At 46.2% G+C, this 26,212-nt stretch overlaps 1 protein-coding gene across 1 annotated transcript in view; it reads right to left on the bottom strand.

Annotated features, from left to right (window-relative positions):
• Positions 1 to 26,212, bottom strand: part of TENT4B (terminal nucleotidyltransferase 4B) — a 320,397-nt gene that overhangs the window by 192,808 nt on the left and 101,377 nt on the right. Inside the window, exon 4 of the mRNA XM_069218695.1 lies at positions 15,644 to 15,764. Within this exon, the coding sequence (XP_069074796.1) occupies positions 15,644 to 15,764 (121 nt within the window). The remainder of the gene's footprint in view (positions 1 to 15,643; positions 15,765 to 26,212) is intronic.

Genomic DNA, 26,212 nt, shown 5'->3' with positions numbered 1-26,212 from the left:
CTCTCCATTCGCAGAAAAGACCTTGCACCACATCTAGATACAACCGTCATTTGTAATCGGTTAGGTGTAGATGGCTGAATTTGTCTGCCATGGTGCACCACCAGGAAACTCCTGTGGCATTCCAGCCACACCCAGATGCGCAGGGCTCGGGTTCTAGTAGTGACACATAGCGGAGGAATTGTCCATCAACCCCGGAACCGGCCTCCATTTGGTGGCTGGCAGGGAGGCTTTCAGCACCAAGTGGATGACTACCATGTTGATGTGAAGCTGGGCCTCCACTGGAGACCAGAGACCTCTGATCTCCACTTCTCCCAGATGACTGCCCCAGACCAGAAAAGCTGCACCAGTCAACACGGTCAGGTCTGGAAAGTGTGGGGGGAGGGGTCTACCGCTAACCCAATTGCAGTCTAGCAGCCACCACTGCAGACATTTTGCAATGAAATCTGGACTAGATCAGAGAGCTCCTCCTGGTGCCGTTGCCACTGGCACTTCAGATCCCATATATGCCACCTGGCATGCTTGACCACCAGGATGCAGGAGGCCAACAGTTCCAGCACTCTAAGAGTCATCTTCACTGAGATCTAGGTCAGCGGTTGAAACAGAGAAATTGGCGGAATGTCCTGTAATCTCCGTTGTGGGGATAGGAGTGAAACTGCACAGAGGTACGAATGACTCGGATGAAATGGAGAGTCGGAGGAGTCAGTTAGGCAAAAAACATAGTGAACCTCAACAATGTAAGGGGATCTGCCGTAGTCTGGAGGTGGGTGACTACTGCCTGGCGCGAGCCCGCCTTTAACAATTCAGTTCTTCAACAGCAAGATATTGAGATGGTGAAGGTCTAGAAAAGGGGTGAGTCCTCTGTCCTTTTTGAATCGGTACCCTCTCAATGGCTCCTATAGGCAAAACAGCCTGCACATCCTGTTATAAAAGGGACAGAAGGTCCCCCATTAACTGTTCTATGGACGGTGGCAATGGTGGCAGGGTTCCCAAGAATGGAAGAACATAAATCCGCTGAACGATCTATAGCACCCATTTGTCCAAAGTGATGGCATGCCAGACAGCTGGGGGGGGGCTATTGACTGGGCTGCAAGCTGCCCCTGGTGCCCATGTAGTCTGCTCTACCTTACATGGTGGCAAATGGTACTGAAAATCTCCAACCAAAGCAATGTAAAGGGTGAAAATGAGGAGAAATCTGATGTAGTGCTGTGGACCACACTGCTGCCCTACTGCCTTTGAACCACTGGACCACAAAATAAGCCTTGTCACCGAAAAGCATGCTGCTGTTAAAGGGCACGTCCGTAAGGCTGGACAGGACATCAGTAGAAAACCCAGTGGAGTGCATTTATGCGTGCCTGTGGAGGGCCACACTGGTGCCAATGCCCAAAAAGTCAGTATCAAGGACACAACAAATAGTAATCTGATCTGCATCGTGGCCATTCTGCAAGGCTGGTGAAAGACAGTCTGGCTTCCTCAGGAACAACTGATAAGAACTGTGCCACTGAAACCTAGAAGGCATGAGAGTAGCGAACCAGAAGACATGCAGCATTCACCAACTGCAAGGCTGGTGGAAAAGATACTCTATGTCTAAATATGTCTATCTGTTACAAGTCCCTGTTAGGAGCTGAAGTAGGGAATCCATTGTGGTTACTTCTATGGTTACTGCTACAAACCCAAACTTGCACCATCAGACTTCTAAGAGTAGGCTATTGAGTGAGAAATTCTGGGTCCTCCAGGTGGAGGGTTATGGCGACAGGAAATGTGTTGGTTGACCCAGACCCCTTATACAGCGCTTGCCCCAGGTCCCTACAAATGTATCAGTAAGAGCTTAATTAAATGGAAAGAGAGACTCTAAATTGGTCTGACCAGGCTGAAGGACTTCAATTAGGATGTTGGTATTTAGCTCTTAGGTGGGCAGCTAGAGGGCATAGCTAGATGGCAGCCAAAGCAGTCGCCTAAACGAGCGCTCTGGCCAGGCCCACAGTTCATCCATCATACTGCCTGGAATGGCCTCTAGGGACCCCTATGGCGAGCTTGCACTGGGAGCCGGAAGTCCTACTGCCCCAGTTCCAGTCCTATGAGGGAACCCTTGCGACTCAGACAGATTGTCAAACCCTGCTAACACTCACTTGCAGGGGACACAGTAAATGTCATATTTGGCCTACACAGACGCTGATACTCAAACAACTTTATACTAATATGGTCACTTGACATTGCGCAGTGGCACGCCACAGGTGCCCCCAGGATGGAGCCAGCTCCCCCTGCGTGCGACAGTAGTGAAACCCACCGAGGCGACCCTCCTTCAGGACAGTTCTGATCCAGCAGCCAGAGACGGAGAGCTGACAACTGGGATAGAGGCCTTCCACCACTTGGAAGCCACGCTGTACAAACAGTGGGAATATTCAAAAATAAACTCCAAGCCATACTCAACACTAAGACTACTCAGGAGTCGAAGATAGATGCAGTCTCCATTGATGAGTCTGCTCCTCGCCAATCACCGGAAGCTGGTGGAAAGAGTCGATAACAGAATCCACTCTGACTTCGATGTGCCCCACAGTGTAGGAGCTACAATCTCACCTCAGTGAACTGCATGTGGATGTCACTACCTTGCAGTAGAGGGTGGCCGAGGAATGATCACGTCATAATATTTGTTTCTTGGGGTTCCCCAAAAACAAAGAGGGGCCTGTAGGATTGCACAGTCAGATTGATCTTTTCCTCTGTAATTCAGAGCTTTGCCACCAAGCAGTCTGCTCTGATTATCTAGCAAAGACATTGTCTGATCACTTCCCGCTCTGACTCACATGGCGGCTGCAAGTTAACACATTTCGGGAGGTCCCTTTTCGGATGAGCCGGCAACATGCATCGAACAATATTTCCCATTGAATGCAGGGACTGTTTTCACAGGGCGATGGAGTGGGATGTGCACAAAATGGTTGTGCGGGATATTGCATTGCCACAACCTGGGGAGTGCGAGAAATGCTCCACAGGAAACTTAAGGCACAGGAAGAGGAACAGTGACAACTTGTGGTGCACCCACTGCAAACTGGTGTGGAGACAAACTTCACCAGCTGCAGGCAGACTACTGTGACACTGAGGCACGCTTTCAGAAATTAGACCATAAGCACCATCTGGCCCAGCTACATGCCTAAGGCGATCAGTTGGGACGACTCTTATCGTGGCTGTTCAGAGACAACTGCTCACAATCTCCGATCAGAGCCCTATGTGTGGACAACAGCCGCATTGTTAGAACACAATCGGATATCAATGATGTCTTCCTAGCTTACTTCTGGGTTTTGTACTCCGAGACCTCTGCCTCATCTGCGGATGCTCTAGGGGCTTTCTTGCAAGACCCCCCCCTACCTCAACTAGGTCCACTTCAACAAACAGGACTTGATGCCCCCCGCAGCTTGACGAGATGGGATTAGTCATCACACAAATTTCTTGTGGCAAAAGCTCAGGCACGGATGAGCTCCCCAAAGAACTCTACACAGCCTTCTCAGCTACATTGGCCCCTCGGTGCCTGGAAATCTATAACGAGGCATAGTACAGGAGCACGCTGCTGGATACCATGAGAGAAGCCCTTATTGTGGAACTCCCCAAACCAGGCCGGGACTCCACAGATGTAAAGTCATATTGTTCGCTGTTGCTTTTGAATCTTGCCAATAAAATAGAATTGTCTGTTACCCATCATTGCACACCTCATACATGCAGACCAAAATGGGTTTATCCCACGCCAAGACATTTTTCATAATATTCATCGCCTCCTCAGTTTGATGGAGGATAGGCACACTGGAGCCAGTGGCCCTGTGGTGGTCTCACTCGACACCAAGAAGGCCTTCGGATACTCTAGGTGGGGGATGCTTGTTTGTGGCCCTGTTGACTATGCACTTTTGCCATGGATATTTGAAATGACTCCGAGCGTTATAAGATCACACGGTGGCAAAGGTTAAAATGGGATAAATGATTTCCTCTAACTTTGACATACAGAGGCGTACTCAACAGGGTTGCCCTCTATCACCTATGATTTTTGCCTCAACCATTGAGACACTGGCCTGGGCGCTATGTCTCAGTGAACGCTCATGGGGTGAAGAATCACAAGGGGCAAATCTTGTGACCTCACTATATATGGATGATGCCCTTGTGTACTTAAGAGATGTCAGATCCTTCCGGTCAGGCCTTATGAACATCCTAGAGCAGTTGTTCCCAACCTTTTGACTTCTGTGGACCCCCACTTGATCATTACTACAACCCGAGGACCTCCCTGTGACTCATTATTGGAACCCCGCCCCCCCCCCCGCCCCCCGAGTCATTACTAATAGCTAGGGACCTAATCTGTTAATATTATTTAATTTTCTAAGCTGTTGCAGACCACCAGGGGTCCCCGGACCACAGGTAGAGAACCTCTGTCTTAGAGGATTTTGAAGCGATTTCTGGCATTCAAGTTACCTGGTCTAAGTCATGCCTGTTCCCTCTCCACTAGATCCAAGAACAAGGCTGGAGGTGTGGGGCTACCCCAATCCAGGTAGCAGTTTGCCACACTTAAGTTCCCCAGATATCAAGTATACCATAATGACTCTCACCTTCTAGATAGATGGCAATCTGGGTGGCGCTTTGTCCTCCATATGTGGTTCCTTATTATGGACAACACTACCCTTGTCCCCAATGGGCAGGGTGGCAGTCTCAAAGATGCTTATCCTTCCTCACCTTTTATACTTCTTTGCAGCACTATCAAAACTCCTCGCTCACTTCCTCACTGGCCTAAACAAGTTCCTTGTGGAACTGATTTGGGGCTCTGGTAGGAGCACTCATGTCTTTTCAGACCTACCCAGGAAGGGGATATTTGGGCACCTACGAGCTTTGTTACGCCACAGTGCAGCTACAGTGGCCAATTTGCTGGCTTGGTACGACCCCTACCTGCAACGGGATGCAATAGGCATGATATTGCGTGAGTGAGGCAGGGGCAGGTTTTCCCCCACTCCTTACTTGGCTTTACAGTACCACCCACTGCAAGACTCGCCTAATGCAGGTTGCACACAATTGTTGGCTGCGGTATATTGGTGGCAAGAACTCTAAACCAGCATACGCTCGACTAATCCCATTGTGGCAGGAGGCAGTCCAAAAGGTTATTCAAACTCATGGGGTCCTAAAGGTCACAAGGATGAAGGACCTTTATGTAGATGGCAATGTTGACTCTTTCCAAGACCTATGATCTCATGATATCCCCTGCTGGTCACTTCTTGGCACACCAGGCTGTGCACAGGGCAGTAACATTGCAGAGGGTAGTGCAGAACCATCCACGATCCCCCTCCCCAGTTCACACGTCCCTCACTTATGGTAATGCATGCCAGCTTATCACAGCCCTTTAAACTGCAATATTGTTTTACAGTTCCCATCCGGATCTTAAACCATGTGAAAATCGGTCTCACAATCTTAATATGCCGCTCTCGGAAAAACAATTAGTGCAATCCCTGAACCAGGTCCAAAATGTATCCTGCAACCCACGTCTTAACTACACACAGTTTAATTATATCCATCAGACTTACCTCACAGCTCAGTGGATAGCACACATGTTCCACACTGCCTCCCTGACTGGCCCAAGATGTAGTATGCCGAAGGTGGGTTTTCTCCATATGGTGTGGAATGCTGGTGTGTGCTTGGACAGACATAACAGCAGTAACATCCACAATGGCTGACACTGAGCACTGGCACACACCTGAGCCCTACTTACTGGGGATTCTCACGAGGAGGCAAATATCAATACAGATTTGTTTATTTGGAATTTGTACTGTGTAAAGGTTTAACTGCCATGTCCTGGAAATAGCCGGCCTTCCTCGAAAAGCAGTGGGGGCTCCGTATAGTGCTTAAATGGGCGACATGCAGATGCCCCCGGTGGAAGCCAGCTGACAAGGAGACGAGGGAACAGGAGTTATGTTTTGGGACTCATTTATCCAGAACTTGGAGGCAAGGGGCGGAGTCTCCGCCCTGTGAGGATTTCCTTTGCAATCTGTTCACCAATCAAGGATTCCAGATTGTTACTATGCAGTGGGGATGCCTTGCTCACCTTGAAGAATGTCTTGGGGTTCTGATCAATATGTGGACTTAAATCTCTGTTGCTCAACCGTACCTACACTAATGCCAGGGAGGTACGGGCTCCCTCATTCATTGTGTACTTGTGGCTCGTGATGGGATCTATGCTTTTTTTTTTTGTTTTGTTTTAGGTTTACAGCACATCTATAATAAAAGCATAATTAAAAAAAAGTGGGCGGCTAAAGGTCAAGAATTTCTGCAGTATTTTTCAGCACCACTGCAAAGGATGCGCTCCCTTAAATTAGCAGGCCTTGGAGAAGAAATCAAAACAGAGTCTGGAGATGTGTCTAGGCCACTAGTATCTTGAAGGTCATCATACTGGTATGCTTGGGTAATTTCATCTCCTGGATCATAACATGCGTTGTCAGTCAGGGCTAAATGTGTCATTAAGTAAGTGAGCCTTCGTATGTGGCAAAGGGACACTATCGGTATCCTAGGGATTGCCTAGATGGGAAGGAGTATGCAGAGTAGAGCGCAGCATCAGATGGGGTTGGTGCGGCAATGTCACTGTCTTAGAGCACTATGGCTTGGTCACCATTGGTGAAAGTTTGTATCAGTGAATTGCGCTCTGGCATAAGTGGTGGAGCCAGAAGCCGATCTGGTAGCGAAGTCGGTATGGTCCTGGAATGGATCAAGATGGCCCATCTGGGGCCAAGGGAGTTCCAGCTGGTGGAAAAGCCCTGTAGGGAAGCATCTCAGCTCCAAGGGGCCAAAAGAAGCTTCTGGGGGCCAGCTTCGCAAAATAATTAAAGCATTGCTTGTGGAACTCCAAGATCTACTGTGGAATCGCCTTGGGTCAAGATATTCATGGCAGCACAGGGAGGGGTCAATAACTGGTTCCCCTGACTTGGAGAGCAGGTCCTGGAGGTGCACTGGGTCAAGTCCCACTTGGATGACAACATTTTCTTGGATTAAGCAGAAGACTTGGACCTCTACTACAACTTGTTGTGGCAATGCCTTCAGGAGTGGAACCAGGATCTCCCCCATGATTTGTAACTAAGTGGGATTTTTGGTGGAAGGCGACTTAAAACGTAACCTCCTGCTCCCAGATGGCCCTGACATGCATCTGGGCCCAGTTGCCTCAGACCGTGGAGTCGTGGGACAACTCCAGGCACCACAGGTAGACCAAGTGGCGATCTAAACCATATTTTGTTGGTGGAGGACATTCCCCTGCACACCAGAAGAAGAAAATAAATAAAACATTTGGAAAAATGCTTGAAACGTTCAAGGAAAAAGTGGTCAAATCACAAGTGGTAGCTATGGATCCGCATCAAGTGTCATGGAAAAAAGGAACTGAAGTCCACATGCTATGGTGGCCTATATATAACCGCACACAACACGCCCCGACGACATCAACACAGAGTCAAAGGCGCCACCTCTAGGCATGAAGGTGTACTGCTTCAAAGCTTAACGAATCCAGTCGGACGCCTGGGAAATATTCTAAGGTGAGGAATCAGCGGTTGGAAGTATACCTGAAAGTGCTGTTTCTGGAGTAACCGAGAATCAGATATGGAATCAGCTGAGATTCCAGGGAGGGTAACACGCAATATGTCAGTGTAATAGATGTTTAACAATCACAAAATGTGTCAGTGCTGTTTCCTGAGCAACTGAGACTCAAACCAGGCATGAGTACCGATTCTAGGGCAATTATCAGACAATGTGTCAGTACTCAGTATAGGCAAGGCCAACACAATGTGTCACCGAAGACTCTAATTGAGAATCAGACAAGGTTTCAGTGTGATTTTAGATTGAGTATTCCAAAATGTGTTTGCACTGAATATATTTAAGGATCAAACAATATGTGGGTTGAATATAGGCGAGAGCCACACAATGTGTTAGTGCTAGTATTTGAGTAACGGAGAATCAGACAACATGTCATTGCTGATTCAGGAGTAATTGTGAATTGGACAAGGTGTCAGCAGTGAATCTGGGATGAGTCATACAAAGTGTCAGTGCTAATTCTGGAGTAAGGGAGGATAAGGCAAATTGTTTGGGCTAAACTTCCAGTAGGTGAAGTTTACAGAATGTGCTTGCAAATATTCTGTCATAAATGAAGATCACACAAGGATTGTTGCTCCTAATTCTGGAGTATACAATCGTAATACATATGCCTTCACTAAATCCGGTGTAACTGAAGATTAGACAACATGTCAGCAATAATAACTGAATGAGAATCACACGTGTCATATCTGGCTGCTAGTAAGTACCAAACACACATGGCGTCTGCACTGATTTTACATTTGGAAAAAAAACATGGGAGATTAGCAATGGAGAGAAGAAGCATAAACAGGAAACAAATTAAAAACATACGCACTCACATGGTGTGATTCAACAAGAAGGAAAAGTAGCTACTAAAATGAAAGCAGTGGAACAGGAAGTTAAGTTCACATGCACAGACGAATGGAGAAGCAACGATGGAACCAACCAATGGTCAGCAATGGGTGGGTTCTAAGCACACTGTATGCTATCAAAATGTCTTGCCAATGACAGCACGTTTTGGGTGAGACCTAAAAAGGGGTTTTGGAAAAGAGGACATAAAACCCTTGTCCACTTCCTGCATGTCTTTGTATTCTCGATTCCAGACAACAATGCCGAGTAAAGATGTATCTGTTTTTTCAGGTTGTTGCCCTGTCAACATCCATTATGAGCATTCCTGCAAATAAAGCTGTAGACTTGAACACTTCTTGTTAAATGAGTCGCCACATTTCCCTGGAGAGAATGGCCAGCTTTGCTGTAAAAGCATACTATAATTGCAGGCAACCAGCAAGTTATTCCTTGTTTTGAAAGAGTCTGTACTTTTCACAGATGGCCATAAGACACTAAAAGCGGATCAAATTCATGGAAAGGATTGGTCTGGTTGATAACAAAATTTCATACACCTTCTGCTGTCTAGTGTATGAAAGGTTCTCTCTGCTGCATCACTTAAGTTCTGGTAGAAAGTCTTTAAAACTACTGACTTATTAAAACAGAAAACAGATCTAACTTCTGGAATAGTGAGGATTTGTTTTTACAGCGACTGGCATTCCAGAATTGCATAACTGTTCTTTAATCATAAAGGCCTGAATGCTGTTTACTCTTCTAACAGTAGTCCAGGCCAAGAGGAGAGCCATTTTCCAAGAGGAAACATATATCAGGCAATTCGACGCACTCAGAATTACACCCCCATATGACAAGCGATTGTAGTCAGATATTCGGCCATAATTAGACATACTGACAGACAATAATCATATGGAGCCATCAAACAGTACAGCTATGAGGAAAAGTCTGAAGAAAGCAGCCACACATGGCTACACATTATCTAATGGCTCTCACCAGAGTCCAGCTTATCCAAGCCAGATTGGATGACGCGCCACCTACAGCTTTTCTTAAGCAAGGTTTGAGAAAAGCGTCTTTAAATGGTCAGCAACTTCGGAACTATCAGTTGGGCCAAGTCCCACAGCTCATGTGTATAACGACCCAAAGACAGGTGGTGTTCAGGAATTTAAGGGCCAGATTTTCAGTGTAAAAGGAACATGTTACTTACTCAGTAAGCATCAATTTGTGGCATGAAGTGCTGTCGACTCACATGCTTTGTATACTCCGGTTATCTAGTGTTGAGCAAGGAAGTGTTCAAGTTGTTTATCTTCAAAGAAGTCTTTCGAGTCATGTGGTAGAGTGACACTTCCTCTTGGTGATAATGCGCATGGGCATCAACGCCAGATTGTTTTCCAGCAGGTGGGCGAGAATGGAGTGTAAAGTAAGTGTACGTAAGGAGCTGTCACGTAAAGGACAATTTAAAGAAATGGCAACAGACACAGGTGTCCGGGGAAAAGGGTGGGCACATTTGAATCTACAACACCACACGCCACAAACAGATGCTTACTGGGTGAGTAACATTTAATGTTTGATTGCATGTGTGGCTGTAGATACACAGGCTTTTCATGGGACTGTAAAGCAGTGCCCTCCAAAAGTGGTGAGTAACATTTGGGTATTGCAGTCATTTGGGAAACTATGCTTAACTCGGTCTGACCTAGTATAGCTTGTTGGCATGCTAGAACATCCACACAATAAGGTTTAGTAAAGGTGTGTGGTGTATACCCTGTAGCTGCTTCCCATGTCCCTGACCTGAGAGAAGCATCAACAAGGTCAAAGTCTACTTCAGGCACCGAATCCCCAGGTGGTATAATCATCAACTCTGGTTCCAATATGAACTAGCTGGAGTCTGGGATTGCCCAGGGGACTTCACTCTGGCAGAGTGTCGATTAGAGGATTCAGCATGTCTCCATGTCTCCTCTTCTTTTTGTGCTTTTGCCACTTCAACGACCTTGACAATGGAGACACCAGAGACTTCAACCAAGGACTAGATTTTCTTCTGGCCTGGTGGTCGTTGCTGGTTCTGGCCATAAAGACGTCAGCTTCACACTCTTTAACGGCCTTGTGGTACATGCTTAATAAAACTATGACAGCAGAGTAATGTTTAGGAAGTAGATGTGGAAATAGGCATCATTCTGATCCATTGTATATGGAAATAGGCATCCTCCAGGTCTATTGTTGTTACATAGTTGTCCAGTGGTGTTCTTGTAGTGACAGCCTACCATCTTGAATCTTAAAATGTTTACAAAATAATTTAATGGCCTTAGATCCAATATGTTCTTGAAATTTTCAGAAATGAGAAAATACAAAGCATAAATTCTAATTTTGCTCCATAACTAGTACGCTCTACCAGCCTTTTGAAGCAGAGCCTGCACCTCTTTAAACAAAAGAGAGGATGTGTTCTTTCTTCATTGGTCCGTTATTGGGCTGCATGCAGTTTTTAAATCAGTTCTTTGCAATAGCCTAGCCTGATTAGAGTAATGAGCCATCTGTCTGAGGTTATTGCTTCTCAGGCTTTTGGGAATCTGCTGAGGGGTGTCCTGCCAAAGGATGGGGAGAGGGGAAAAATTATTCTCACTTTTTGGAGGTGGCTGAGCCGCTAAGACACAGCCACATTACTCATGCCTGCTACAAATGGGATCCCCTTATGCACCTGCTTTGTGATGTCACCATGTAAATGTGGTTACATTTTGGTTTGGTGGTATAACCACCTGCACTGCAATGCTCTGATAGCCCTTGCACTTTTATTGCCCTTTATCTTATCCAATCTTTCATTAGCTGGGTGATGAAGAAGCGCTCTCCTTCCAGTGGGGCACTGATGACCGCTGCCTGTACTTCAAGATTAAGCACAGATACCAGAGTCAAGAATGGCTTCAGACTACAGATCCTGTACAAAGCTGTCTGCTAAAGTCTTCAAAGAAATCATGGGCTCATTTTAGAAGTGTGTTTGCAATCAACTTTATTTCTCGAATGATTGCTTTAGATCTCTTCCTCTGCTCTTTAGGAATATGCTACTTCGATTTCCTTCCGCTAGTGTTAAAAATGGCTAACAAATGCTGTTGAATTTTAAATGTGCCACAGCATAGCTGCCTAGCTCTCCACATTTTACCTACCTAAAGATCCTATTTTTGCCCGTGCCATCTGGAGGTGGTCCACCATTAGCTGCTTAATTCTGCAAATTCTTTCTCGCTGCAGCTACAATGAGAGGGTCTGGTTACAACTGAAATTTAATGTATAATGGTTCTAGATGGAAAACCCTGCACTTTCCTTCTATTCTCAGGGAAATAGCACGTGTAGCTGCAAGTCTTTAGAAAACGTCTTGCTTTGCTGCATGAAACTTTAGTACATTTGCAGAAATGTTGCCTCTTTCGCAATGGGGTCAATTTCTCCATTAAAAACAGGATTGCTCCTTATTGCTTTCTCCATGGATACTGACTGTTGCCTTCAACACCACATGATATATAGAAACACCATCACGTGGGGAAGAGCTGTTAAGATATTCTTCTTCGTCATGGCCTGATAAACCTGAAAGCAGATCCTCCCAGCTATCTGATAAAAATAAAATTATCCACAATTATTAAAGTTTTAAAAAATCTATTACTGTAACTTTGACTATCAATTTGTTTAACTCCAAATAGTAACATGATGCAGCTGCCATTAATATTGCTAACATGTGCTTTTCAAACTGCTTCCTCTGTGCATGTTTAAGAACAAACTGAGTCCAATACGTTACCACACAAATATGTGATTTGAGCTGTCCATAGACACTGGCAAAGTGTCCTCTTCGGAGCGTCCCAGACTCACTGAGAAGCAGAAAGGCCTTTGATGCCACTGTGTTCATAATGGCCCCTGTAAGGAGAATCCTCTACATGGCCTGAAAGTGGGGACTTTGGTTCTTTGATCAGGAACTTTACAATGTACAGTAATAAAACCAACACTTGCAGGTGGACAAGAGAAGCTAAGATGACCTCCCCTCAGGAGCCAGTCGTCAAAGTACAGGAACTTGTGTTTTCCAGACCTGCGAAGTTGGAATAGGACTACTGACATAATCCCCACCCAAGGGTCTGAATAGAAGCCAAAGCAGAGGATGAAGAGTTGAAAATTCTCTGATCACATACTGAAGGATCAGCATACCCAAGTATGCATCCTGCAAATCCAAGGACACAATCAATGCTCTAGGTCCAAGGCCAACAGGACCTAGGTCAGTGTCAACCCTTTGAACTGCTTAATGAGTCTGAGGTTCAAAGTCTCGTCTCAGGCTCAGTCTTTCTTTTGGATCCGAATGTATCAGGTAGATCACACAATACCACTCCATCCATTTCAGGCATTGCCTCGACAGATCCAGTGGCAAGCAACAACAGAACCTCCATGAAGAGGTTAGCAGCATGCCTTGCTGACATTAAAGTGAAAACTGAGGAAAAGTGGAGGGGAGCAACGAGGAATGAAAGGGAATAACCAAACGTAATCAATCCAACAGAACTGCTGTTTCAAAACAATTGCACGCCAGCCTGCAATTGTTGAAGCTTGCTGATTTTTGCCTCCTATCTGTTTCAGGTGGCAGTGGGAGGGTTAACTTAGGTGCCTGGGTGGCTTAGGATGAGGAGGACTGGTGCACAGGTTGGTGACTGTGCCTCCTATAATTTCGAATAGAGGCTTGAATAGTAAGACTCTCAGGTTTAAGATGCTGCTTCAAATATTAACACTCAAGCCTGTGTTGCCAAGAAATAGAACAACTTACAAGAGGAGTCGCGCAAGGTCGGGACTCAGTCAGGGCATCCTTGACTGGAAGCAAAGGCTTTGAACTTGCCGGTCCAAAATGCAACAGCAAGGTTAAAACATTGGCTAAAGTCTTTGCAGTAGGCACCAGCAGATCCAAAACCAAGTTTAATCCTATTTAAAGTAAAGCATTTTAGAGGTCAGGGTTTAGACCATCATCAGTGTGCAATGGGTGAGGATGCAAATTAACTGCCTTATCATCATTATCCTTGTTTTGAAGGATATTCTCTAGTCCTTGGAAAACCTGGGAGGGCTATCATTCTCCTGAAATATTAAGGTAGGGGAACAGAAGAGAGTTATCTTCAACAGGAGGCTGCGCCTTGGTTATTTCATAGCGCATCATCTCTTCCAATGGAATCTAAAAACCAGACATGGCGCTACTACAGAGCTAATCAGTAAGGGTGTCAAAGCCCTGCCAAGTGCTGGTGGCGTAACTGGTCGAGTCTGAACAGAGTCAGTCAGCACTGGGAAGGAACTGCTGGCCCCAACAAATCACTGTGGCTCAAAGACACACCAGAAGGATCTGAACCACTTTGAAAAGCTGCAGCTGGCATCTGTGTAGGCCATAATCTGCTTTAAAGACTATGATGGCCCGGAGAATTTGGGGCATATCTACTCCGGGGCTGAAACAAGATCCAAGTTAGACATGGGCACTAGGACAAGCGCCAACAATGGTATTTCTACCAACAGCAGGAGCAGCACAGAGACAAAGAGCAATACTTGGTCTTTGTGTTTGAAGTTGGACTTGTTTTTATGACTTTTATGGGCTTATCTGAGGATGGTGAGTGGGAATGAGACCACAAAGAGCCCCACAACTTTTAACAGGACATTTCTTGTGTTGCGCAACTGTTTGGTTTCCTGATCCCTGCTGGCCTTCATATGCATTATGGAACATTTAATGAAGGACCTCGAGTTGCATTTGTGGACGTGGCTCTAGAGGTAGATATCATGCAAGTCCATCACTGACAAGCACAGTAGGGTTTAGGCCTGGGGCCGATAAGCACCTGTGTCTTCATGACTGAAGGCAAGTAGTATTTGCAAGAGAGGCAGATGATACCACCTGTCGGCATGCAGGACCAGTTGCAGAAAGTTCAAGTTCAGAGGAGATTCACAAGGAGAGGAACTGGTGGTTAGAAATAATCAGCATAAATCTAAGATAACTATTTGCTCTGGAGAGGCCCCTTGAACTAAATTTTCTATTTCAAGCGGGAAGGTGGGGCGAGTATGTATGTGTGTGTGTTGGTCTCTCTCCCCCTTCTCTGGACAGGCCTCAAACTCCTTATATTAGATGCCCTTCTATAAGTGTTCAGATAGGGGCTGACATACTGCACCACTTGGAGGCAGTAGGAACAGGGGTTTTGGGATCAAAGAGAATAAATATTTATTTTTGATATAGTATACTTCAAGCCTTTGAAACCGAAGGCTACTCTGTGTACTACAGATATCATCTCTTGAAACCAATGTCAACTTATTGTGATTCTTTTTGTTTCCTATGAAAGCATTCAATTGAGAGGCATTGTGGAATTCTAGCTATTGAGATAGCAAACGTTAGTTAGCTGGGGCAGTGGATTACTTCGCCTTTATAGAAGGTCAGCTGTTATTTCATATAAAACTTTTGAAATACTGTGGCACTCTGGGTCTTAAAACATTTCACCATCAAAAGTCAACTATGACTCCTACTAAAAGAGCATGCTGCTTGGCACCCTCAGGACATTCAAAGCCTGCCTATATTTAAAAGAAATGCAGTATCTGCAGGTCAGCCTCTGAGTTATTTGTGTCTTCAGCCATAATTTACTTGAAGCATTACACTTTTCCTCTTGAATCTCTTTAGGAATGCTGCAGTTACTAACTTTATGTCCATCCGCGCAATGTACCTTTCTACTGCAAATACAAAACACCTCAAATTCAGGAAACCCACAAATTACAAAATGGTGTGCATTCTCTACCTGCCCTAAAATAAAATAAAAAAATAATAATTCAAAAAATAAAATAAAAATCAGTGTGCCAGTTAGTGTGTCATGCAGGTTATTATTTTCTTTTGCTTTATTTTCTCTCTGTAAAGATTCCAAACAGTATCCAGAAAAGCTGATCAGAGAAGGATGTCAGCCAAGAAGATGCTGCACCTCAACCTCATACATAACTCACATGACAAACATCCCTCTCATTCAAAGATCACCTTCACTATAAACACTTCAAGAGACTCTAGATACTGTGCCTATACATAGGATGTCAAGCTATACTAGAATGGTGGTGCAAATGGGTTTTAAAATAATTACTTCAAATTGCTTCTAATAAAAGGTTAATGTAGACCAGAGCAAAGGAATAGCATACTTAACTACAAGTATATTAGTCAAACTTAAAATTGTACTTTCAGTCCCCAAAAGTACTTACTGAAGAATGTTAGAAAATATGCTAAGGAAAGTACACATACTGTTGCCTTGTCAAGAACCTTGACTGAATTTTCATCAGCCACTTTGTGTTTTTTCAAAGCTTCTTCTAATGTCCAGAGTGGTAAAGTCTCCCATCTTCCAAATACAACCAGATCTATATCACTTTAGAAAGAAAGAAAAAGCAGCATTTGTCAGAAACTGTTTTGTTTTCAACTTAAGTACAGCACTTTCTATTTTTTACTCATATTAATATATAATGAGCTGGTCAACCTTAAAAATGTTGCTCAATCCTTCCTGATGAGCAAGTTACTTACCTTCGGTAACGCTTTTTCTGGTGGATACACTAGCTACCTGTGGATTCCTCACCTAATGAATTCTCCCCAATGTGCAGCATTCGACGGAAACTTCTTTCCAGCTCTGCACGTCAGTGAGGACGTCACAATTGCCCGACTCCACGCAACTCCGTCTGACGTCATCGTGACAATAAGAGGTCCCCGCCGGCGTGCTGACGTCAGTTTACACCATTTTTTACGTGCCTTTGAGGCGAACAGGTGAATACGGACATTCCATACTCATTATGATGGTATCCAAGAAAAATGTTATACAAAATTTAATCAAATAGAAATAGCAAACAATATCATTATATATCCGCAAGAACACAGTCATAAATATATACAAATACATATATACACATCCCCTCATAATTCAGCATACATATATATATACACCCAAGGAGATCTCGGCATGACCAGACAGACTATGGGGAGGCGGGTAGGGCCGTGAGGAATCCACAGGAAGATAGTGTATCCACCAGAAAAAGCATTACAGAAGGTAAGTAACTTGCTCTTCTGATGGATACCACTACCTGTGGATTCCTCACCTAATGAATAGAGCCCCAAAGCAGTATCGCCTCGGAGGTGGGTGTCTGACTGATCATACCAAGAAATCCTGCAGCACAGACTGTGCAAAATGGCCATCCCTCCTCACCTCTGAGTCCAAGCAGTAATGCTTTACGAAGGTGTGGAGGGACGCCCAAGTCGCAGCCTTACAAATGTCTGCCACTGGAACACCTCTAGCCAAGGCCGATGTGGCCGACTTAGCCCTGGTGGAATGGGCTCTTATTCCAACAGGAGGAACCTTCTTTGCTAATGAATAACAGATCTTAATACAAAGAACGACCCACCTGGATAGTGTTGGTTTGTGGACGGCCTTCCCTTTCCTCTTCCACACGTATCCGACAGAGTTGGTCGCCCAATCAGAACTCTCTTGTCCTGTCTATGTAGAAACTCAAGGCCCTCCTTGGGTCCAGTCTATGTTGTCTCTCCTCCTCTTTAGATGGATGTGGAGGAGGATAGAATGACGAGAGTGTGATAGACTGCCCCAAATGAAAAGGAGTCACTACCTTTGGGAGGAAAGCCACCCTGGTCCTCAGCACCACCTTGTCCGCATGAAAGGTCATAAAAGGAAGGTGAACACAAAGAGCCTGAAGCTCACACTCCTAGCAGACGTGATGGCCGTAAGAAAAACAGTCTTTAAGACTAAAAATCTCCAAGGGCAAGAATGTAGTGGCTCAAAAGGTGAACCCATTGAAAAAGGTTAGAACCAGATTTAAATCCCACTGGAGCATAAGAAACGGAGAGGGAGGAAACCTATTGGTAAGCCCCTTCAAAAACCTTAATACTAAAGGGGATTTGAACAAAGAGAGTTGATCAGGTACGCATAAAAAGGCTAAAAGAGCCAAAAGATAGCCCTGCAAGGGAGACGGAGCAAAGGGCACAGTGAGAGTTAGGGAAGGTCCGTGTACCACACCCTTCTTGGCCAATCCAGAGCTATTAAGATGACTTGGGCCCGGTCTTGGCAAATCTTCCTCAGAATCCGAGGAATCAAGGGTATGGGGGGAAAATGCGTAAAGCAACTGGCAATTCCAGGACAACTGAAACGCGTCCCCCAATGCTTCCTGCACCGGATACTGGAGGCTGCAGAAGGATGGGCAGTGCGCGTTCTCCCAAGTGGCAAACAGGTCTACCTGGGGAAATCCCCACATCCGAAAGACGTAAAGGACCAGATCTGGATGAAGACGCCACTTGTGATGGACCGAGAGGTGCCGACTGAGACTGTCCCCACGCACGTTTTGAACCCCAGCCAGATGGTTTGCCATTAAGCAAATCTGATGGTCCTGTGCCCAGGACCAGAGCCGCAGAGCTTCTCAGCAGAGAAGGTACGACCCTACTCCTCCCTGCTTGTTGATGTACCACATCGCGGTTGTGTTGTCCGTCAGGACTTGAACTGACTGACCGCAAAGGGAAGGGAGGAAGGCCTTGAGAGCCAAACATATTGCCCGCAATTCCAGCAGATTGATATGAAACATCTGCTCCACTGGAGACCAATGATCTTTGATCTTCAGGTCCCCCAGATGAGCTCCCCACCCTAGACTGGAAGCATCTGTTATCACCATGGCCACTGAAGGTGGTAGTAAAAAAGGCCTTCCTTGGGAAAGGTTGGCGTCCACAGCCCACCATCGTAGATCCGCTGCAGTGTCTCTGGAGATCTTTATTGACTCGCCGAGATCCCCTTTGTGCTGAAACCACTGCCTGCGGAGGCACCACTGAAGAGCCCTCATGTGCCAGCGTGCATGAGTGACCAACAGAATGCATGAAGCAAACAGACCGAGCAGACGAAGGACCTTGAGAACTGGAACAACCCCTCCCTCTCGAAACATTGGAATCATCGCCTGAATGTCCTGAATACGCTGTGGCGGAGGAAAGGCTTGATTCAATGTTGTGTCCAGTACTGCACCTATGAACAGGAGGCGTTGAGAGGGCTCCAGGTGAGACTTGGGCATGTTTACCGAAAACCCCAGATGGAACAACAACTGGGTTGTCATCTGCAGGTGATGCAGCACGAGCTCCGGAGACTTGGCTTTGATCAACCAATCGTCCAGATAAAGGAATACTGCTATTCCCTTCCTCCTGAGATTTGCTGCAAACACCGCCATCACCTTCGTGAAGACTTAAGGCGCAAAAGTAAGACCAAAAGGAAGGACCACAAACTGGTAGTGTTGCAACCCCACCACAAACTGGAGATACTTCCTGTGTGACTTGAGAATGGGAATATGGAAATAAGCATCCTACAAGTCGACAGACCCCATCCAATCCCCCTTGCTCAACGCCAAAAGCACCTGTGCTAGAGTCAGCATTTTGAATTTCTCCTGTTTGAGGAACCAATTCAAAATCCTCAGGTCCAGGATAGATCTCAAACTTCCATCCTTTTTGGGGACAAGAAAATACCTTGAATAACATCCCTGACCCCTTTCCTGCTCGGGAACCAACTCCACCGCACCTTTTGACAATAGGGATAGAACCTCCTGTTCAAACAACAGGAGATGGTCTTCTGAACAAAAGGAATGATGGGGAGGGAAGGGAGGAGTAATCTCCCCAAAGGGAAGGGCATAGCCTTTCCTCACAAAACTGATGACCCAGGAGTCCGATGTGATCGACTCCCACATGGGAAGAAAAAGAGACAACCTTCCCCCTACAGGAGATACATGGGATGCCATGGTTCGAGGACTAGGGTTGCTGCCCCTGCTGCACCCCCCCTGAGGAAAAGGAAGAGGCAGGGTGCTGCTGTTGGGTGGTCCCTCTAGTGCGGACTCTACCCCGCCCCCTAAAAGATCTGTATGGGAGACTTGAGGGCTGCTGGCCTGTCTGCTGCGATCTTCCACGAAAGGACGCCCCCTCGTCCAAACCCCCTAAAACATCTAAATGACCTGAAGGAGGTCGATGCAGCTTGCAGGCCCAAGGACTTCGCTGTTGCCCTACACTCTTTGAAGCGTTCCAACGCAGAGTCAGCCTTAGTGCCAAATAACTTATCGCCATCAAAGGGCAAGTTTAACAGAGTTGCTTGGACATCCGTAGAGAACCCAGACGTACGTAACCAAGCATGACGTCTGGTAGCGATGGATGTTCCCATGGCTCTGGCAACTGAGTCCGTGGTGTCCAGTCCTGATTGTATGACTTGTGTTGCTGCAGCCTGGGCATCCGTAAGGAGTCCTTCCAAGCCCTGGGGCATATCAGGCAACGCAGCTTTAGCCGCATCCATTACAGAATGAATGTATCTATCCAGGATACACGTGGCATTTGCCGACTTAAGCGCCATGCTGCAGAACGAGAAAACATTCTTTGCAGACTGCTCCATCCTTTTGGACTCCCTGTCGGATGGCACACCAGGGAAGGAGCCAGGTGCAGTCCGTGATAAACAAGACGCCTGTACCACCCGAATCTCCAGAGACAGGTGTTTCGAAAGGAACCCAGGGTCCCCTGGAGCTGATCTATATCTTCTGGCCACCGACCTGTTCACCGCTGATGAAGAAACCGGCTTTCTCCATACCTCGACAATGGGATCCGTGAGAGACTCATTAAAAGGCAGCAATGGCTCAGCAACAGCAGTGGCAGGATGTAGCACCTCTGTCAGGATATTTGTCTTGACCTGGGCAACAGGAAGCGGGAGATCCAAGAAATCAGCAGCCTTTCTTATCACAGAATGAAACGAGGCTGCCTCCTCTGTAAACTCCCCTGATGAGGCTAAATCCCATTCCAGGGAAGTATCCAGCCCACTGGCAGAGTCTAACCCCTGAAAGTCACCCATGGGCTACACAATCTCCCCTACCTCAAGGAGCTGTCTCCGGTACTCTCCTTCCTCCAACAATCTCAAGGCCTTCCTTAGGGAGCAAAACTTTGCCTCCAGCCCCGGCGTTGACAAAGAGTTGACCGACGTCGAAGAACGGTGTCGAGTAGGAGTCACCACCCGATGCTGGAGATGGATCCATCAGTGCCGTGGACAGCTGTCTCTACCAACCGAAGCCATCCGGCTCTGGTACGACTCCATATGGATAGACACCGGCGTCGAAGGCCTTCCCATCAACTGCTGCCCAGCTGGCACCGGAACCAGATAGCGCCCCCTGTCGGACAGAATGGCATGAGCGGCGGTCTATAAGGAACAGGAGCATCTATATTAAAACACCAAGGGACCAGTGGGGCAAGCCGGCGCACCACCTCCCGGGCGCCATGTTCTGAAACATGGCAAACATGGCATTAAGGAATGCCGCTGGATCCGATCCTGGAGTAGGAAAGACAGGATACTCTGACTGCGCCGGAGAGAAGCAAGGGCTCCGAGGTTCCACCACCTCAACAACCGACGGCGCCGGTGAAGTCTGCGGAGTCGAAGGCTGGGGAGTCACCGTCGGGCTGACCTCCCATGACTTATGGCGCTGAGCTGATGGAGACCTCGACCTCGAACGGCTTCCTCTGGAACGATGCCGGGAATCGTGATGGCGCCGCTTCCTATGACTCTTCGCCTACTTCCCTGAAGATCTATGACGACTCCTCTTCTCCTTTTTAGCCTTTGCGAAAAATAACTTGGCTTCACGCTCCCTAAGAGCCTCAGGATTCATTTTCTGGCACAAACCACACTCCTGAACGTCGTGGTCCGAGCTCAGACACCAGAGGCAGTCATTATGCGGGTCAGTGACTGACATAAGACCTCTGCATTCTCTCAAAGGCTTGAATCCAGACTTCCTTGGAGCAGATATTTCCGAAAACACAAAGTATCCCTTTCAACATCGATCGACACAAGAGCTGGAGAAATAACCGTTATCGAAGGCACGGAAAAAAGGGAACTGACGTCAGCACATCGGCGGGGACCTTTTATTGCCACGATGATGTCAGACAGAGTCGCGTGGTGTCGGGCAATTGTGACGTCCTCGCCGATGTGCAGAGCTGGAAAGAAGTTTCCGTTGAATGCTGCACATTGGGGATAATTCATTAGGTGAGGAATCCACAGGTAGTGGTATCCATCAGAAAAAAGACTTACATAAACACTCCCCATTTCCGTGCAATCAACAATGAGATTTAATTTCAACAGAGCGATCAGGACTAAAACTGGTTATAAATCGTTTGAAAATTCCCTTCAAGGCACAATGTACAGGTGATTAACAGGTAGAAAATAAATACGGGATGAGCTTTTTTGCACAAGTTACATGTTGCATCAGTTTTACATGTGAAAATTGCAGAGGACTGCAGAGAGGTAACCTTCCTCCTCCCTCGCATTTATGCATCCCAGTGATATTTAGAAGATTTATATTTGATACCACTATGAAACCCACTCCTCAAATCAATAGAGTTCTAAAGGGAGCTTACCACAACCAACCAGTTTATCATAACATCTCAAATTTTGGACTAGCACATTTCCTATGTCAGTGTGATTAATGGTGTATTCCAAGTCACACCATGCAAATTCACTTTACAATGTCCTTCCTATTTACACAACTCTCCCTCACAGAAAGTCCAAAACACAAACATCAGTCTCCTATTTTACTACGGAAATATAAAGCACTTAGTTTTTTCATATGTACAGTGACCAGGTATTCCATCTTAAACAGCAGCTAAAACAGTTAAAATAGCCAGCAGAGAATCACGGTCCAATATCAACGCATGACTAGCACGTGTATGCAACAAATACTAAAACACTGATCAATGATTCTTTGATATCTGAAGTGCCCCGTTATGGATCATTCTCCCACAACACCTGTACGCAAAATCATTCATCACATATTCTAGAATAAGTAAAAAATAAAATAAAAAAATAAAAACATATATTTTTGGGAGTCAGAGGATGTCGAGGGAGGGGTGTGACCCACAAAGCCAAGGAGCGGTAAGGTCTTGTGGTATGCGATAAACCAAGCGATCACACATGTACTACCCGCTGAAGACAGTTGACCTGGAAAACATAACAGGGTACTCAAGAGTCCAAATCGTGCTGGAATCAAATAAATTATTTATGGGATGGCCTGAACTCTGAACGAAGCAGATTTGCCAAACGTGCAAACATGAAATACTCTGAAAATTCTCAAACTTCTTACTTTTGTCCATGTCCCGTTGGGCTCTGTCTACCTGGGCTGCAAGATCATTAAGACTCCAAGGCAAATTGCATCCAGAAGTGATCTCTTCAGAAGATTCAGCCTATTAGGCCATGTTCTGGGCATCCTGGTCAGGGCTCTATTCTTCTCCACTCATGCATTTACTCTTCTTAGAGTAGACTTTTAACCCAAAAACAACTATTTTCATAATTCTAGGCCGGCGGTGATCTTGGTAAATAACATGCAGGGATCAGGACTGTGGCAACATTCCTTCTGGTGCTATGTGCTCAAGGGGTAAGAGCATTAGTCTTTTTAAGAGGTTCTGGCACGATGTTAGAGCCAACCAAAATTCAAGCTACTTTTGAATTTTGAAATGTACAGCAATAAGAGAAGAGTGTGACTTCCCCAGCTTTTTTGTGGGATTATGGAGCAAGGGACGGGTGAAGCCATATGTATTTCAATTAATAGGATAGACTGAGCAGGGAGAGTTCACGTTCTGTGGCGATGTCCAGCACAGATCTAAAGGAAAGTAAGAACAAGTAATTGCCTTTGGTAAAGTCTGATCTTTACATGCTCTACCTAGCCACAGATTCCTTACCTTGGAATATTCCCCAGGCATCACACTGGATCCAGAAAATCTTGAGCAGTACCTGTACACTACGGTATATGGTGAATGACTCTGCTTTGGCATTGTACACGTCAGATGTGACATTCATGGTGCCTATATAGGCTCCACACCAGCGTGCTGACATCAGTTTCTTTTTGCGATTATTTCTGTGCCCAAAGCACGGAGCAATGTCAGAAGGCTGATCAACTAGTGTGCAAACACTAAGGGCCTATAAGTTCACAGAACGGGCAGGATAAGGAATCTGCAGGTCAACATTCTCTACCATATAAGGTGCCACCCAACTGCTCAACTGGCTCAGATGAAAACATCTTGGGGGACTGAATGAGCATCATGATGGACCAGACAGTCAAGGCAGGAGTGTATGGTGAATGTTTGCTAGGATGCCCAAATAGCAGCCTGACAGATATCCAAGACAGGAACTCCACGAGCTAACGCAATAGACGCAGCCTTGGCTCTGGTGGAATGAGCCTGCAGGGGATTGTTTCCTGGCTAATGCATAACAGATATTAAAGCAAAGCGCAATCCATCTGGAGATGGTTCAGTCATACACCGCCTTCCCCTTCATTGTTTCAAGAAACCCTATAAAGAGTTGATCTTCCACTAGATGTTCATTGGTACACTCAATATAGAATGACAGCACCCTTTTAAAGGTCTAGGTGAGGGAGTCTCGCTTCTTCCTTGGAGGGAAGAGGTGGGACAAAAAGTCAGCAGCGTGATGCTTTGGGCAACGTGAAAGGGTGTCACAAACTTTGATAGAAAAAAGACAGGCTCAGAGAACATGTCTGTCTCAAAATAAGTTGGTGTATTGATGTTGAACGGCAAGTGCCTGCAGCTTGCTTACTTTCCTGGCTGATGTGATGGCCACGAAGACTGTCTTGATTGTTAAAAGTCTGGGTTTAGAGAGAGAACACATCAAATAGGTTAAAACCAGATTATGGTTCCATTGGGGCATAATGAAAGATGTGGGAGGAAACATATGCTGAAGACCTTTCAGAAATTGTCACAATGGGTGACTTAAGCAGGAAGGACAACCACAAAAATGCCAAAATGGCCGAAACATACCCGTTAACTGTTCCCAGAGTAAGGCCTTGCCTAGCTAAGGACAAAACAACAGCAATTCAGACAGGGGCACATTAAGAGGGTCAATGTGTTTCTCAGCGCACCAACGGTAGGCATATAACGTTTTTGTTGATGGACGTCTGACTGCCAAGAATGTGTCACAGATTTCAAGAGGAAGGACAAAAACTTAACTGTGATCACTTAATCTTCACACATGAAGGTGAAGCGTGTACAGGTTTTGGTGTAGGACACTGCTGAGTTGGTGCAACCGATCCTCCTGAAAAAGCATCTTGATCGAAGGAGAGAGGCTCATGCACAGGTGTTCTGGATATCATACTCTCTTTGCCCAATCCAGGCCCAACCTGATGACTTTGGACTAGTCAGTTTTGATCTTTTTCAGATCTCTGAAAGAATAGGTAACTGCTGAAAGGCGTATTGGAGTTCTCTACTACTGTCTGGTCGGGATGAGTCTCTGAGCAAGAGTCACTTTGGAAGTTCTAGTTCTCGGTGGTGGAAAACGGACCTAACCAAGATTCTTCACAATCCAAAACGAGATATTGAGTCACCTCCAGATGTAAATGCTATTTGTGGTCCATGATGCTTCTACTATTGAGTTAGTTCACCCAGGCATTTAGAGAACTCTCCAGGTGCTGCACAATCAGGAAAATGATCTGGCGTTGTAGCCATGTCCAGATGTGCAGAGCCTTCTGGCACAAGGTCCACAACCCCACTCCGTCATGATTGCTGCAGTAGTGTTCGTAGACACCTGGACCAGCCTTCCTTTGACAGGAGATAGTAAAGCCTTCAATTCCAAGCAAATCACCCTCTACTCCAGAAGGCTGATGTGGAGCTGAGTGTCTGCCAGGCACCTCCAATTTTCCCTTTTCCTAGTTGGTTGGCCCAGCCCAGAAGTTGGTCACCACTGACAGCTCTGGGAGGGGTAGGGAGAGGGTTCTGCCTCTAACTCACTTGCAGTCCTTTCAACACCACTGCAGGTCTTTTGCAGACTCCTTCAAAATTTGGAACAGATCAGAATAGCTCCCCTGGTGCTGCGCCCAATGTGACTTGAGATCCCACTGCAGAGCCCGCATATGCCATCAATCGTACTTCAACAGTATGATGCAGCAGTGTCTGTCTTGCTGAAATCCAGGACTGAGGTTAAAATACTAGGACTCCAATGTAACTCTCCACTCCAGAGGATAGGCATGGAATTGCACCATGTCAAGAATGGTTCAGATGCAAGGGAACGTGTGAGAAGGAGTCAGGTTTGACTAAGGCATGTTGATAGTGAATCCCAGCAAATACAGGAGATTCACCTTTGTCTGGTGGTGGGTGAAGACTGCCTGGGGCAGTCTGCCATCAGAAGCCAGTTGTCGAGGTAGGAAGGACTCTCAACCTCCGCAGATGTGCTGCAACCACCGCTATCACCTTCATGAACACCCAAGGGGCAACTAGTGAGACCAAAGAGGAGCACAACAAACTGGAAATGCTCCTGGCCCAACGTGAGCCATAGGTAACAATTATGAACCTGCAGGACTGGGGTGTGAAAATAGGCATCCTGTAGGTCCAACACTACCATCCAATCTCCAGGGTCTAACCTTAAACAGACCTGAGTAAGTGTTAGCATCTTGAACGTCTGCTTCCTCTGGAAAGCATTGAGAAGGCAAAGATCTAAGATAGGCTGGAGGCCTCTATCCTCCTTTGGCCCAAGTAAGTGAGGCCTCTATCCTCCTTGGGCCCCAGTAAGTAACAGGAATAGTAACCACGATCTACTTCTAACGTCAGCACCCTTTCAATGCCTCCTTTAGTCAAAACAGTCTGTGCTTCCTGGCACAACAAGGAGAGGTGGTCCTCAGTCAGTCGATCTGAGGGCAGTGGGGTCTCCAGGAGTGGAAATGCATATCCCTGCCTGACAATTTGAAGCACCCACTGGCTCGAAGTAATGACTTGCCATTGGAGCAGGTGGTGTCTGATCCTGCCTCCAACAGGGTGCCTGAGTTGTTGTGAGGG

This window comes from Pleurodeles waltl, chromosome 12 (genome assembly GCF_031143425.1).
Source record: "Pleurodeles waltl isolate 20211129_DDA chromosome 12, aPleWal1.hap1.20221129, whole genome shotgun sequence".
Taxonomy (NCBI): domain Eukaryota; kingdom Metazoa; phylum Chordata; class Amphibia; order Caudata; family Salamandridae; genus Pleurodeles; species Pleurodeles waltl.
This window is presented reverse-complemented; position numbering and strand designations above follow the sequence as displayed.